A 16,933-nucleotide genomic window follows, 5' to 3' on the forward strand; every position below is an offset into this window, starting at 1 on the left:
AGCTAACCAGCCAATGAGTGATTGACAGGACATGCTTGCGGCAGGCCTTGCATGCAGCATGGGGCCCGCCATCACCATCCACACCTTGAATGTTTCTTTGCACATGTCTTTGATCGATTGTAACTAGCTGATGTATGATGGTCACCTCTAAGCATCGTAGAAGTGAATAACTCTCAATAGGATGTTATCCTACTCACGTCGTTGTTATATATGTTATACATAGTTGTTAGTCAAAATATTGGTACATTGAACTTTAAAAAGACAAGTAGTCTAGACAATACCATCCTCTTTACTTGTATAGGAGTGAAAGCTAGTTAGCGATGCCTAACTCTAGCCACTACCCACTAGTAATGTGAAATTCTAGCAAACTAATGTAATTCTAGGAATTTAAAATAGAGAAAATTCATAGAAGTGCTTAAAATGATCTTTTAGGAGTAGTAAGTTTATACACGTGAGATTATTGTATCTTCATTTTCCATGTGACTTGTGAGTGGCATCACATAAAATGGATTTTAAGTAAAGTCCAAATAAAATATTTGCATTCTTCTCTCAACTCTCGAGGAAGTAGGAACAGTCCAGAGAAACCACCCAACCAACCGTTTTTTGAAACCTACAGTAGAATCGAGCCGTTCCGCAGAGAGAAAATCGGAATTTTGCCCTTATGGGGAGTGGGCTTCGCCCAAATGCCATCAATTTTGTGGGCTTCGCTGAAATGCCCTTATGAAACGAGTCCAACACCCTATAATGCCATTTTGAGTTTTAAGTCTACTTTAAAAAAAATAGCCAAAATTTTTGCCTTCAGTGACCATTTTGCCCCTGAGCTCATTGACCTATGCCCTGCGCTCTCATCTCTCCCCCTCTCATTGTTCTCTCGCTCGAGTGAAAGGCAGAGCGCCGTCGCCCTAGGCCGCCCCACCCCCGCGCCGCCACCATCCGCCCCCAAGACGGCTCCCTGCCCTAGGCGAAGGCTAGCCCACCAGCGCCGCCACGAGCAGGTCCCCGCTCTCCCCGTCGCTAGATCTGCGGCCGCTGCTCCTGGCCATCCGGGTGCTCTTCCCCAGGCGAAGGCAGCCCCAGCCAAGCCGCCCGTCCGCGCTAGGCCACCGTCGCCCGACCGCGCGTCACTAGGCCAACCCTGCAGAACTAAGGTGAGGCTTCAAGGTTCCCATATTCAGGATTGATTTGTGGATTCAATGGGTATAGTGTTAACTTAGGGTTTTACAGGAGTAGGAAACAATGACTCTCTTATGTGCTTGTGCTATGGATTGCAATCGGAGTGATGTAGTTACCGGGTATGCATCATTATTTACTCTTTGTTGTATGGTATGCGTGGATTTGGTATGCATGTAGTGTTCTAACTCTGTAATGGGTGTTTTTTAGGCTCGATGCGAAGCCTGAGCTTAGTTTAGTGCCTGTAGATGGTGGCATTCTAGAACAGCCATAGGGACATGTCGTTAATTGGGATGAATTACGGATTGAGGAAAGGCAAGATGATGAAGGGGAAGGAAGGTTAGAAATTTTCGATGAGGATGAGATGTATCGTTTGCTGGGCCTGAGAACCAAGGATGATCATGGCCAGGGTGCTGCTGATGGTACTTCAAATGATGATCAGGCTACCGCAAACAATGGTAGTACAGTCCTTGATGTTGACACTAGTGGTGCAGCTATCCCTATTGATGATGCAATACCGGAGGAAAGGGTGATGGTGTATGACCCTAACAAACCATGCATGGATATTGGCACTGTGTACCCCAACATGGTTGAGTTTAGATTGACGGTGAGGTAGTTTGCCATTAATTAAGAGTTTGCACTACACACTGTGAAAACAGACATAGAGAGGTTTATTGGGAAGTGCATGGCACCAGATTGCCCTTGGCATATTAATGGTCGAAAACAACATCATTCAAAAACTGTTATGGTATAAAGATTTTTTTTGTTATATGAATATGACTTCTTTTTGAGTCATGGCAATGTTCTAATTTATGTAATAATACAGGTTACAGCTCTGATTGATCAACATAATTGTTCATCCAGTGCGAGGAAACTTACTACTACACCCAGTGCTGCCTGGGTTGCTTCAAGGGGTATCAAGCACCTCAGGAAGGACCCAAATATGGGCCCAAAAGAATTGAAGAAGCAGCTGCAAGACGACCACAAATGTGAGATTCACTATGACACCGTTTGGAAGGGGAGACAGATTGCAATGAAAGAGTTGTTTGGTAGCTAGGAGGAAAGCTTCCAAATGTTCTACAATTGGAGGGCAGAGGTTCTGAAGCACTCACCAAACAGTGTCATTGAGATTAACATCAAGATGGTTGATGGCAAGGTACACTTTCACATGTTCTTTTGTGCTTTAAGTCCTTGTATTAAGGGTTTTCTAGAGGGATGCAGGCCTTACCTTAGTATAGACTCCACTGCGTTGAATGGTAGATGGTGTGGACACTTAGCAACAGCCACTGCTCTAGATGGACACAATTGGATGTATCCTGTTGCATTTGGCTTCATAGATGGTGAGACAACAGAAAATTGGGAATGGTTTATGACTCACTTGCATAAGGCCATAGGAGACCTACCTGTTCTTGCTATTTGCACTGATGCATGCAAAGGTCTAGAGAAAGCTGTTAAAAATGTGTTTCCTCATGCTGAACATAGAGAGTGTTTTAGGCATCTTATGCAGAATTTCATTAAGAAGTTTGGGGGTGATGATTTTTCGAAGATGTATCCTGCAGCTCGAGCATATAGAGTTGAAGTATTTCAATATTTCTTCAGATTTGTTAGAGAGGCTAGCGATCAAGTGATGGAATGGCTTGACAATCATCATAAATTGTTGTGGATAAGAAGTGCATTTAACCCTGAAATCAAGTGTGATTATATAACCAACAACATTGCTGAATGTTTTAATAATTGGATCAAGGACCGGAAGGACCTTCCTATAGTTGAGCTTGCTGATAAAATTAGGGAGATGCTAATGGTATTGTGGAGGAAGAGAAGGCAGATTGGACAAAAGTTTAATGGGAGAATTTTACCTACAGTCATACGTCAGCTGAAAATGAGAACCAGAGGCTTGGGTCACTTGACAGTTATCACCTCTGATAGTGTGGCTGCAGAGATATGGGAAATTAATAGCATCCATAACAGGCATGTAGTGAAGACTTATCTCCGTGAGTGCACATGCCTTGAGTGGCAACACACTGGTAAGCCCTGTCAGCATGCTTTGGCTTTGATTACAGCCCAACAAACTGTGGATGTGGATCTTGAGGGATTTGTCCATGAATACTATTCAGTGGAAAAATTCAGGAATGCCTATAAGAGATTAATAGAGCCACTCCTAGATAAAACTCAGTGGCCACATGTGCCACTTCCATTTACAGTTGGGGCACCATTGGACAAAAGGGTGCTGGGAGGTATAGGAAGCTGCGGATAAAAGGATGCCTTGAGGGAGAAAATGGTGGAAAAGGGAAAAAGGTTGCCAAGGAGGCTGATAAAGCTGCTGAAGAGGAGGCTATGCAAGCTGCTAAACCTAAAAGGCAATTGGTAAAAGGGAAAAGAATGTGCAAGGGGTGTGGAGAATTGGGTCATGGAGAAACAAGCTACAAGTGCTGCCTAAATGGGACAAAGAAAATGTACCGATTTCTTTAGTTTTGTAACTTACATCTACTAAATGGGACAAACAAGCTACAAGTGCCTAAATTGTTCTAACTTGCGGGAAAAGGAAGCCTAGGACAAATACATCCAAGTATGGGAAGAATGGTAAAAAAGCTGCTGAAAAAAATCCTGTACAGGCTGAGAATGCTGTTGTACAGGCTAATAATGCTGCTATACAGGCTGAGAATTGGGCTGTACATGTTGTCGTCCAAGCTGAAAAGGTTGCCACAGCTAAGGCCAATCTTTTGTCAACAAGTCCAAAAAGGTTGACTAGAAGGTACTACGATTATTTCATGTTTCCAGAAAGCTGAACTTACTCTTTCATGAATTATTTCATCTTTTGTCAACAATTCTTTCATGTTGCAGCCGACTAACTGTACTACTTGGAGAAGGGCCAAGTACATTGCTAAATAAGCAGCCTACAACTTCACCAAAACCAAAGAAGGTACTACATTTATCGTCAAACAAGCAGGCTACAACTTCACCAAAACCAAAGAAGGGAATAGCGAAGAAGTTGATTCCAAGGAAGTTGAAGACGAACTGAGATGTGAATTTGAAACACTCTATTGTAATGCCTATGTATGAGCTGGCTTTTGAAAAACTCTACTGTAATGTATGTGGACATGTAAGTCGATCATGAAATTGTAATGCCGACTGTTGTAACGTATTGTGTGAACCTTTGTGAACCTTTATGAACCTTTATGGAATGTTATTGGTCCTTTATGAAATCTACTACAGAAAATGCATACCTGGAACATAAGTGGTCTGATGCATGCAAGTGATTTTTACAGATAAAGATTTTGATGCCTGCAAGTGTTTTTTTATGTATCTCTGCAATGATTTGGATTTTTTATTTTACAATGTTGAATTAAAGCTGCTTTAATCTTTTGAAAAGGTTTGGTAAGAAGCTGAAAAATGTTTAATCGAGCAGTGTACTTTGATTTTGGTTAGTTGAGCTATCAAGTAATGTCTCTGTTGTACTTGCATTCTGATAAAGTGTTAATGTCGGGCCAATTGTGGAAAGGGCTCAGTGGTAATGCATGATTAGTTGACATTTCTTTGCTCATGTCATAAGTATCATTTGATCTTCTACCTAATGTGCAATTATGACTCCCTACTTCAAGTGCAATTTGATAAACAATGCAATGTTTCACAAGTACAATATGTAGTTGACGACAAGTCGGTCTAGTCAACAGAGACACCAGTGGCCTGGAAACGTTTTGACCAAATACCTTTTAGTAACTGTGTATGAGTTGTATAGTAACTGTTTACAAACTGAAATTTGATGCACATTCTGCAGATGAAAGCATCGGAGCAATATCAAGTACATTTGGACCTGCTGTTGGTGCCATAGCTAACCTTACAGAGGATGTTCGTAACAATGGATGACAGCATGCAGGAGAATATGGCAAGTGGTACTCTCGTACCATCTCCAGTTGATCTAGTGGATTTGATTCCTTCTGCTACAGCACATGAAATCAACATGGTCGGTAGTATAAATGATGTTGACGAAAAGAGTCAGAATGAAAAAAACAGTACAGACCTTGTTTCATATGAGGTAAAAGAGATGGTTATCAAGGATAACTTTGAAGAAAAACAGCAGAACAAAGATGTCATTGTAGATCCTGCTCCTCATGAAGCCGATTCTTTTCCTAGTACTGATAATCACAGGGAAAATGAGCAAAATGAAGAAAGTATTGGAGACACCACTTCTTACAAGATAAGTGCTGTACAAAGCATGAGTAGTACTGAAGAAAAGGAACAAATTGAAGAATTCATTGCGAATCTGGCTTCTGAAGAGATCAATGTTACAAGTAACAGAGACATGGTTGAGCAGCAGGATGAGAATGATGTACAAACTGTACAAGGGAATTACATGAACCTTGATGTCCGATATATATAACCGAAAGCCCTTGGTGTTACTGGCAATAGTTATTCAAAGAAAAAAAAAGATAGAGGAACCAACAATCCATGAAAATTCATATTGCAAAGAAAAAATTATCGATCTGACATTTTATTACCACAGCCAGGGCTTATTTTGACAACAGGTATGACTAACTGCAAAAGCTAACTAATCAGTACTGATACAACATAGTTCTAGAACACAATCTTGCTTCACTTGCTAATAAGCACTACCACACCTAAAAGAACTATGACAATCATGACTAAACAGAGCACCACCAACAGCTGGACCAGATCGATAAGCTTGTCCATCTTGAGATAGATCCTATCTTCATCAAAAATCCTGCTTTTAAGCTTCATTTCTTCTTGACATTTAGTTTCACCATGACCTTCTAATGGCGCTGCAGCTAGCAAATCTTCTTTAAGCTTCTTTACGACTACTTTCTTGTACGCTTCCAACCACCTAAAGAATGGACATTTCTTCGCTGCCTGTGGAAATGACAATACATAACACAGTTTATTTATCCAAACCTTGACACAATACCTAGTTCATCCAGTTGTATATGACAATAAACAACAGAGCAATATATACTCACAAATTCATTGTAGTTTACGCATTTGAAGAAAATTTTGCCGTTGTTCTTCCAGGATTTGCATTCCACTACTTTATCACCACATTCTGGGCATGGAATCAGGGGGATCCCACTAGGGCCAAGTGGATACAGAGAAACGGCACCTGTTGGGATGAACGACGAACTAGACGAACCCTCACCCATAGCCTGGCGTGACGTAGGGAGGCGCGGCGCGCGGTCGGGCGACAGCGGCCTGGCGCGGACGGGCGGCTTGGCTGGGGCCGCCTTCGCCTGGGGAAGAGCACCCGGACGGCCAGGAGCAGTGGCCGCAGATCCTGCGACGGGGAGAGCGGGGACCTGCTCGTGGCGGCGCCGGCGGGCTAGCCTTCACCTGGGGCAGGGAGCCGTCTTGGGGGCGGATGGCGGTGGCGAGGCTCGGCCCGGGGGCGCGGCACGGGGGTGGGGGGCGGCCTGGGGCGGCGGCGCTCTGCCTTTCACTCGAGCGAGAGAACAACGAGAGGGGGAGAGATGAGAGCGTATGGCATAGGTCAACGAGCTCAGAGACAAAATGGTCACGGAAGGCAAAAATTTTGGTTGAATTTTTTTAAAGTAGACTTAAAACTCAAAATGATATTATAGCGTGTTGGACTTGTTTTACAAGGGCATTTCAGTGAAGCTCACAAAATTGATGGTATTTGGGCGAAGCCCACTGCCAGTAAGGGTAAAATTCCGATTTTCTCTTGGCAAAATCTGGAATCCAAGGGTTTTGGCTTTTCCCTGCCCGTTTCTGCGCCCGCGCGCTCCCCGCTCCCTCTTTTCCCGCCGCCACGACTCGCGCGCGCGCGCCGCCGGTGAACTCGCGCACAACAGATCACAGTTTTTCCCGGCCGTACGGCGAGAGGCGTCGCCCTCGCCACCCCCCCCCCCCCCTCGGCCCCTCGGTCGAATCCCCATCCGCCACAGTAAGCCCGGTCCTACCCGTGTTGCGAACTTGCGATGAGCGGCGAGGCCGGCAATGACGGCGGTGGCGGGGATACCCAAGTCCTGGACGGCGGGACACCTCCGTTAGGTGAGTGCGCATTGTTTATTGGCCGTGGTTCTGTGGGCGATTGGTGTAATGTACATTGCGGTCATCAGGTTCTCCATCGAGTGATGGCGATGGGACACAGCGCGAGGCGGATGATTGGGCGCTGTACGACGAAACACAGCCTCTGGATGATGCCGAGACCCAGTAGTAGACGAGGTGGAGGAGGAGGAGGGTGTGGCTGGCGATTGGACGGAGACACAGCTGGTGGAGGGTGGCGATGACGGTGACCAAGTGAAGACGCAACAGGAGATGGAAGATGGGGAAGGGGGCGATGTCGGTGGTGGCGCTGAGGATAATGCCGGTAATTGTACTCAGACTCAGTTGGATGAAGAATGTGAGGTGGATGGAGTGAACACCGTTGTAGGAGACATGGTTGAGACCCAGTTGGTCGAGGAATCTGAGGAGGAGGATGACAAGGATGGATTAAACGATGATGATGAACATGATCCTGGTGAGTTGGGGAAGACCCAGTTGGTCGAAAACTCTGATGAAGACATAGGTGACGATGAGTTGAGCGATGGCACTGTTGTCCTAAGTGACAATGAGAGCTTGTCAGAAGATGAGAGGGGCATGGAGTCAGGAATGGATAAAAGGGATGCGAAGTTGGGAATGGAAGGAAGTATCGAGGGGTTAAATGGAGGGATTAAGAAGCATGATGATAACAATAATTTGGTGGATTCTGATGCATCGACAGATGAGGAGGGTGACACAGATTCAGGTTAGTTACCAGCACTGAATCTGCTATTATTGCTATCTTTGTTTCATAGAAATTCATTAGGATCATTCTATGAAATTTACAATATAAAATGCTTACAGAAGTCCCTGTAGTTTTATCAGTTTTAAGTTGAGAGAGGCCTAAAGGTATCAAAGTAGTCCAGAGACCTCTTGTCCTGTTTCTTATTTTAAAATCAGAACTTAGTCTTTTAGAGTTTTGTCCGATAACAGAAATATATTTTTTTCTCAGACAATCACAATGTGTAGTCTCTTTTTTTTTAAGGTACTGGTGTTTTGGTTGAGATTTTATTTCATTTTTGTTTTCCCTGGTAAAGAGGTGATTTAGCTTTACATATTCATCTTGGGGGAAATTTTAGTTATCAATGCTTTGATTCTTATTAAGGGGAATGACATTGTCAAATAGCAAAAGTGTTCTGTATCTCTGGTTTGAACATAATGAAGAATTGTACTTGATTTTTCTTTTATATATACTACCCTTATTTCTAAAAATGCATAGTTTATTAGATTTAATTTAATCTGGCTTTTTAGTGCAACTTAAATTTTGTTTTTCTAATGCCAACATATGTGCAACATCTAGGTCATCTTCAGTTGAAATTACCTTCTGTTCGTGTTGCATCAGTACGGACATGTGGAATTTCTGAACCTCGGGACACTATGTCTGTGAACTGTATGAAGCAAGGGAAACAAAAGGCCTCATCCAATGCAATACATCCCCTGCCGAAAATTGTAGATGAATCTACTTCGTGTAGCACCTCCTTTGGTGGGGTTGATAACGACTCCCATGGTAATGTACAGAACCATGATAAAGGTGGAGGTAAAAGCAGAGATAAGTGCTCAACAGCGAAAAAGCTTTTTGCTGACACAGCAGCTGAGGATGGTGAAAACAACAGCAGATGTCTTGCTGGATTAAGCTATGTTGGATCACAGGAGCCTGGTGATCTGTCACAAGCAAATGCTTTTGATGTTGTGGACAGGTTGATTTCAATCAACGGTGGATTATCATCTCAAGAAAACACCCCAAATAAATTGGAAAAAGAAAAGCCACGTGTTTCAAGTAAGAGGGGGACTTTAATGTTGGCTGAGAAGGTTGGCCTTGGTAGAGGTTCCAATACGAAGGCAGAAATATTTGAATTTGTGGATAGCCGTGAAGATGATGGAGGAGGTGACTTTTTCAGTAAAAACAAAGACATCTTTTTGCCGAAACCAATTGGTAGAGGAAAACCAAAGAGTCATTCTCCCAGAGCAAAGAAATCTTCCACAAAAAAATCACGGGGAGAAAATAAAATAGGGGAAGCCATGAACAAAAGAAATACCAAACTACCTGGGAGGTTTGAAACTATTCCTTTATCAGATTCAAGACTATTCAAAAGTGATGTAAAGAGTAAGCGGGCTTCTGGAAACAGGACTAAGAAAAACCTTTTGAAGGACTTAGATGATCTATCAAATGCCAAATCATTGGAAGAACAGGAAAGGGCTGATGTAGCTTTGAATGATGTTGGTCCAGATACTCAGATGGCTGTTGAAGCTATGGAGGCCCTGGTACAATGTTCACCTGCTAAAAGTTTATCTGCTGAAGGTCAACCTCTGTTCAATAGAGATAAGAGAGCTGAGAAGTTTAGAATAACTAAAAGTCATTCGAAGAATGATTCTCCTCAGAGAACTAGCAACATCCAGGAAGGTGTCACGACACGTTCTAAAAGAAGAAAAGTAACTGACTTCAGTACCAAGCCTCAGAAAGAAAGACTAAGAGGATCGAAGATGCAAGAAAGTTCTGAGCCTATAGTAAAAGTGAAACATAAGCAAACAAAGTCTGTACCAGAGAAGAGCAAAGTTTCAAAGAAATTTATCGATGAAAATAAGAACCATGGGACACCTGTTGCTCACCGAACTAGGCATTGTGGTAGGAATGACCCTTCTGCCTTTATCGAGTTATCTAATAAACACTTGAGGAGAGTCAAGAAATTGACAGGTGACAGCTCCACTATTGGGCAAGTGCAAAATAACCACATTGCAACCAAATCTGGTTTGAGTTGTTTTGAAAAAGAAAGCACAGAGCAGACTTGTACAAATAATGATCAAGATCTTCAGCAATCTAGGGATGGAAGCGCACATCGGACCAGTGTAAATAATGTTCAAAACCTTGAAGCACACAGAGTTGAACCAACAACTGATGTTACATGCAGAGATTCCCCATCGCATCCCAAACGGCGAAGAACACCTACAAAAATGATACAGTCAACCGCTGCAGCTGCTGCAAATCATGAAGTACCGTCAGAAGTGGCAAGACCATGCAAGAAAAGGTGGATTTTCATAAGAAGTGTTTCTGACCTGCTAAAGTATGCAAAGAGGGAACCTTCCCATGGAAGATCAGCTTCTATGATGTCCAACATTATAGAAAAATCATTAGCTGCTTCTCCTGTACTTAATTCTTCTGTAAGAGATGACAGGAAAACTTCGTCTGTTGTCATTAGCTCTGCACAGAGACTGAAGGAATCCTCCCATGTTGAGGATACAAGCAAATCACCAAAAAATAATCCTCAAGTTCCGAATAGTGCCATGAAAACACCTTCAAAAGTGGTTAATGAATTGTCACCCACTTTTAGTCCTGTGAATCCATCAAAAGGCTCAAGTAGAAGCTTGTCAAAAGCTTCTATTGCGAGAGAATTACTGAAGCTAGATCCTGAAAATGTGCTATCAAATCAGCAGAGAAAAGATTCCAGAAGAAGGAAGGATATGGCCGATGTCAGTATTTTATTCAGCCATCATTTGGATGACGATGTTATCAAGCGTCAAAAGAAGGTAAACTATATTTCTATATATATTCTTGTTAGTAATCATCACTTTGAATGAGGTATGTTCATGATGACCTATGTTGTAGATCTTGGCGCGCATAGGAGTTTGTGAAGCATTTTCCATGGCCGATGCAACACACTTTGTTGCAGATAGATTTTGCCGCACAAAGAATATGCTAGAAGCAATAACTCTTGGCAAGCCAGTAGTTACATCAATGTGGCTTGAAAATTGTGGACAAGCAGGCTGTTTTATTGATGAGAGGAAGTATATTCTGAGGGATGAAAAAAAGGAAAAGGAGATAGGTTTCAACATGCCTATATCGCTGGCCTCAGCTTGCAAACATCCTCTTCTGCTGGTACTGTGAAATTTGTAATCCTATTTCATCTACGCCTGTCCTCGATTCATTTTTTTTACTGAAAAATCATTTACAGGGAAAAAGAGTCTTTGTAACATCAAATGTGAAACCAAGTCAAGTAGTGGTGACTAGCTTGGTTAAAGCATCATCGGGGCAGGTCAGCCTTATTTTATTTTCCAACATACTTTAAACTTTTGTTTGTATTTGAAATTTGAATTACATGTTAACAATGACTGGATTAGTTATATAACAATTGTTTTGTAATTCCTCAAAAAAAAAAAAAAATGTTTTGTAGGAAACAGTAAGGGGGTCCCTACTGGTTAATATGACAAAATGATATAGGTTATTCACAAAAATATAAATACTCTTATTAGGAAAACAAGACTTGCTGTGGAACCTTTTTCTATCGTCGTCGTTGCAATTTGTATCAACAAGACTGTTTTGAAACAAATAAACTAGGAGAACCTGGTACACCAAAAGTCGAGTAAACTGGTTATCAAGTTAAACGGTTGATGAATCATTTTGTACAGGCAAACATTAGTTTTTTTTCTTGTATGTGATGATAGCATTTGTATGTTTGTTCTTACTTCTCTAGAGTTGAAAGTCTTCTAGGTAGGCATACTGGTCTCATGAAGTTCTTTAGCATTTTCAACATGCTTCATTGTTTATATTAGCAACTACTCCCTCTGCTCCAAATTGTAAGCGTTTTTATTTTTTCTAGGTACATAGCTTTTGCTATGCACCTAGATATACATTATGTCTAGATGAATAGTAAAAGCTATACAACTAGAAAAGTAAGTTCCTTATGAATGCCCAGCCTGCTGCTTAAAATACAATTTTGGTACCCCATATTCGTTAACCCTTGCAAAAGATGTGAATAAACCAATAAAGTAGGAAACTTTCCAATATATATTAGTATCAAGCAGGCAATTGCTGTTACACTTGTCATTTGTATATTGTTGCAGTTTCCCTCGGTACTTTGAAAAACCATTTTTCTTTAATCAAAATATGGAAGTCATATCCCTCGCTGTATTAGTAGGCATTCTGATGCAATCGGTGATGTGTTGTCGAATACTTGAATAATGAAACTGAACTTTGGGTTTTGTGTAACACATCAACCAAATAACGGCTCTAAAGTTTTGCTTTCACTGAATATATGTGGAATCTCTAAATACATCTTTCTTTAAAAAAAATTACAGCTTATGTTTTTTGTATACAAATATGCAGCACTGATTTTTTTTTTTTTGGTTTTTTTTCCCCCTTCTCTTATGTTTTTCAATGTTGTACTGTTTAACTGTCTTCCTTTGTGATACATTAAGTGGACAATATGGAAAAAGGTTATCTATCAGGCCATCAGGGTACTTGATTTGGTTCAAATGTTGACTAATGCCTTCGCCAAACAGATGCAAAAATAATTACATCCATGTTAAGTACTCTGTAAAGGGTCAAATTTATGCAATCTTCTGTCCATGCGTGTGAAGTTTTAACCAAGTTAGGATGTGAATTCAAGATTGTATTATGCCCTTGGGAGACCTGTACACTGTTTTTGAAGCGGCAAATTAAATGGGATTTGTCTCAATGGTCACTGTTTGGCACAACATACCTAACCTTTGTTTTTGGTTTTGCAGCCACTAGAGAGGTTAGGACGATCCATAATGAAGGAAAAGGAAGTACCTCCTGACCTACTGGTTATCTCATGTGAAGAAGACTACGGAACTTGTGCACCACTACTCGAGAAAGGTCAGACATACTACACCATACTTTGCATACTATTTTCTTCTCAGGATCTGGGCAGTCAGCTAATGTATATGAGTACCCAATAGGCGCTAGTGTTTTCAGCGTGGAGTTTCTACTAAACGGAATAGTCATTCAGAAACTGGAGTATGAGAGGTGAGTGAACCTAACCTAATTTCATCCATTGAATCATGCATTCTTTGAACTCCGCCTATGGTGGGGCGCCTTTGGTGTCCTAGCATAGCAGGTCCCAAGCCCTGGTAAAGGAGGAGGGTTGTGTTAGGCGCGGCGAGCCAATGTAAACACTTAACCACTTTAATGGAGATGAAACCCAAAAGAATCCTGTTGGGGCATAACCCTCTTAGCGACGCGCCATGTCGGAACCCGGGTATGGTGTTAAATGAGCAAGGGCCGGGTCGTCACCCCCGTGACACGCCGTGTCGCGATCTGGACACGGTGTCAAGTGAGCAAGGATCGGGTCGTCGCATCCTTAGTGGCGCGCCACATCGGCGTCCGGGTGTGGTGCAAAATGAGCAAGGGTCTTCACGCCTACCTTGGTGGGTGCGAAGGGTAAGGAAGCTAGTCGAGCCAACTAGGATCCGTTTAGGTAGCTAGAATGTAGGGTCCCTTACAGGTAAGTTAAGAGAGTTAGTGGACACAGCGGTTAGGAGGCGTGTAAATATCTTATGCGTCCAAGAGACTAAATGGAAGGGGCAGAAGACGAATGAGGTGGACAATACTGGCTTCAAGTTCTGGTACACAGGGACAACTTTAAATAAAAATGGAGTATGAGTTTTGATTGATAAGAGCCTCAAGGATGGTGCGGTGGAGGTGAGAAAGCCAGGGGATAGGATCATCTTAGTTAAACTTGTCATTAGTGATATGGTCTTAAACGTAATTAGTGCGTATGCCAAGTAGGCCATGATGAGAGTGCTAAGCGTCTTTTCTGGGAAGACTTAGATCGCTTGGTTAGAGCTGTCCCTAGTAGCGAGAAGCTCTTTGTAGGATGTGATCTTAATGGCCATGTAGGTACATCAAGTGCAGGTTTTGAGGTGGTTCATAGGGGTTTCAGATATGGTAGTAGGAACCAGGAGAGAGAGTAAGTCTTAGACCTCGTCATAGCTTTTGATCTGATGATAGCTAACACTTTCTTCTGTAAGAGAGTCCCATTTAGTGACCTTTAGTAGCGGCTAGTACTATAGTCAAATCGACTTTGTCCTTACAAGAAGGAGGGATAAACGAACATGTGTGGATTGTAAGTTGATACCTGGAGAATGTGTGGTCGCTCAGCACAAGCTGGTGGTGGCTGACTTCTGCTTTCTAGTGCAAGCTCGTGGGAACAAACAAGCTAGGGTTGCTAGAACGAAGTGGTGGAAATTAGAAGGGGATGCATCAAAGGTCTTTAAGGAAAAGGTCATTGAAGAGGGCCCTTGGAATGATGAAGGCGATGCAAACAACATGTGGGAGAAGATGGTAACATGCGTTCGGAAGGTTGCTTCAGAGGTGCTTGGAGTTACCAAAGGGAGCGGATGCGACTCGAAAGACACTTGGTGGTGGAATGAAGATGTGCAAAAGGCTATTAAGGAAAAGAAGTGCTATAAGCGCTTGTATCATGACAGGTGTGCAAACAACATAGAGAAGTACAAGGTGGCAAAGAAGACCGCAAAACGAGCAGTGAGTAAGGCAAAGGGGCGGGCCTATGAGGACCTTTACCATGTTTGAGTACGAAGGAAGGAGAGAAGGACATTTATAGGATGGCTAGGGCTCGCGATAGGAAGACAAGAGACTTCAACCAAGTCAAGTGCATAAAGGATGAGAGGGAGCAGCTCTTGGTGAAGGAGGATGAGATCAGACATAGATGGCAAGAGTATTTTGATAAATTGTTCAATGGTGAGAACGAGAACACCACCGTTCAGCTGGACAACCCGTTTGATGACACTAACAGGCATTTTGTGCAGAGGATTCAAGAATCGGAGGTCAGAGAAGCCTTGAAAAGGATGAAAGTGGGCAAAGCTATGGGCCTTGATGGTATCCTAATTAAGGTGTGGAGATGTCTCGGGATATAGCTATAGTATGGCTAACCAAGATGTTCAACAATATCTTTCGATCGAATAAGATGCCTGAGGAGTTGAGAAGAAGCATATTGGTACCAATCTACAAGAACAAGGGAGATATCTAAAATTGTATTAATTATCGGGGAATTAAGTTGATGAGCTACACTATGAAGTTATGGGAGAGAGTCATCGAGCAACGCTTGCGAGGAACGACGCAGATATCAACAAAGCAATTTGGTTTCATGCCTGGAAGGTCAACCACAGAAGCAATCTTCTTAATAAGGCAGGTTATGGAGCGGTTTAGAGAGCAGAAGAAGGACCTCCACTTGGTTTTCATTGACTTAGAGAAGGCTTATGACAAGATACCAAGAAATGTTATGTGGTGGCCTTTGGACAAATATAAAGTCCCATCAAAATATATGACCCTCATCAAGGACATGTATAACAATGTTGTGACTAGTGTTCGAACAAACGATGGTAACACAGATTACTTCCTGATTAAAATTAGACTTCATCAAGGGTCAGCCTTAAGTCTATATCTCTTTGCCTTGGTAATGGATGAGGTTATCAGGAACATACAAGGGGATATCCCTTGGTGTATGTTGTTCGCTGATGATGTGTTAGTGGACGAAAGCCAGACGGGAGTAAATAGGAAACTAGAGTTATGGCGGCAGACCCTTGAGTCTAAAGGTTTTAGATTGAGCAAAACTAAAACCGAATACATGAGATGCGACTTTGACGGAGTTGTATAGGAGGAGGGAGATGTGAGTTTAGAAGGTCAAGTAGTGCATAAGAAGGATACCTTTCGGTATCTGGGATCGATGCTACAGAGGGATGGAGATATTGATGCGGACGTTAGCCATAGAATCAAAGCAGGGTGTATCAAATGCCGACAAGCTTTTGGCATTCTCTGTGACAAGAGGGTACCACAAAAGTTAAAAGGCAAGTTCTATAGAACGACGATTACACCGGCTATGTTGTATGGAGCAGAATGTTGGTCTACAAAGATTCAACATGTTCAACAACTGAGTGTTGCAGAAATGTGTATGTTGCGATGGATTTGCGATCACACAAAAATGGACCGAGTTCGGAACGATGATATACGTGATCGCCTAGAGGTAGCACAAATTGAAGAAAAGCTTGTTCAACATCGGTTGAGCTGGTTTGGCCATGTCCAAAGAAGACCTCCAGAGGCACCAGTGCATCGTGAAGTCCTAAGTCAAGCTAATAATACGAGGAGAGGTAGAGGAAGACTAAAATTGACATGGGGGAGGCAATAAAAAGAGATTTGAAAGTTTGGGATATACCTAGAGATCTATGTTTGAATAGGAGTACTTGGAGCTATTAAAGTGCCTGAACCGTGACTTGGGGCTTTTGGTGGGTTTCAACTCTAGCCTACCCTAACTTACTTGGGACTGAAAGGCTACGTTGTTGATGTTGTCGTTGTTGTTCTAATCATGCATTCTTTGCATTAGTTTTTCCTCCATAGATCAACATTCTTCTCTGTTGATATTTGTGCAGGCACCGCCTTTTCATGGACCAAGTCAAACAGACCCGCTCATCACGGTGGTTGAAGGACACCGTGCAAGACCGGTTTGTCCCTGTACCCAAGCGTCCCCGTACCTAGGGGAACAGGGGTGGTGCATAATCTTTCAACAAAATTGTGCTCCTGTTTCCCAAGCCTTAGTAGTTTAGGACCACTGTATATATGTAAGCCATGCTAAACTATTCCTGCTCGTCCCCTGGCCTCTCCATCTCTAGGCCAGCGTAAATGTATGTGCTGAAAATGCGTCTTCCCTATGCTGATTGCGTAATGCGGGCCTACTTGCCCCCCCCCCCCCCCCCCCCCCACCCACCTCTCTTTCCAGCTCTTCTGAACATGTGTTTACCTGACACAACTGAACTTGAGTGGCGATCAGCTGCTCAGTAGTGGATGTGATGAATCTTCTAGTACTGTTGAAAGGTGGGGTGTTGTTTGATGAGATGTATGTATTCTGTTGTATTGGAGATGTCAGAGAGGCCAGATGGCGCCATGTTTTCTGGTGTGGTGGCGGAA

General features: G+C 42.6%; 1 protein-coding gene and 1 pseudogene across 1 annotated transcript; both read left to right on the top strand.

Annotated features, from left to right (window-relative positions):
- Window positions 1-1,260: 1,260 nt before the first annotated feature.
- On the top strand, window positions 1,261-5,548 carry LOC136515370 (uncharacterized; annotated as a pseudogene).
- Window positions 5,549-6,896: 1,348 nt separating this feature from the next.
- LOC136518241 (uncharacterized) lies at window positions 6,897-16,699 on the top strand. Its single transcript, XM_066511880.1, is given in 9 exon segments — window positions 6,897-7,188; window positions 7,257-7,349; window positions 7,352-7,924; window positions 8,519-10,740; window positions 10,820-11,089; window positions 11,166-11,246; window positions 12,718-12,829; window positions 12,913-12,979; window positions 16,399-16,699. Coding segments are annotated over 9 exon segments (3,597 nt in total). The 5' UTR covers window positions 6,897-7,115; the 3' UTR covers window positions 16,505-16,699.
- The last annotated feature ends 234 nt before the right edge of the window (window positions 16,700-16,933 follow it).

This window comes from Miscanthus floridulus, chromosome 17, assembly GCF_019320115.1.
Source record: "Miscanthus floridulus cultivar M001 chromosome 17, ASM1932011v1, whole genome shotgun sequence".
Classification (NCBI taxonomy): Eukaryota; Viridiplantae; Streptophyta; class Magnoliopsida; order Poales; family Poaceae; genus Miscanthus; species Miscanthus floridulus.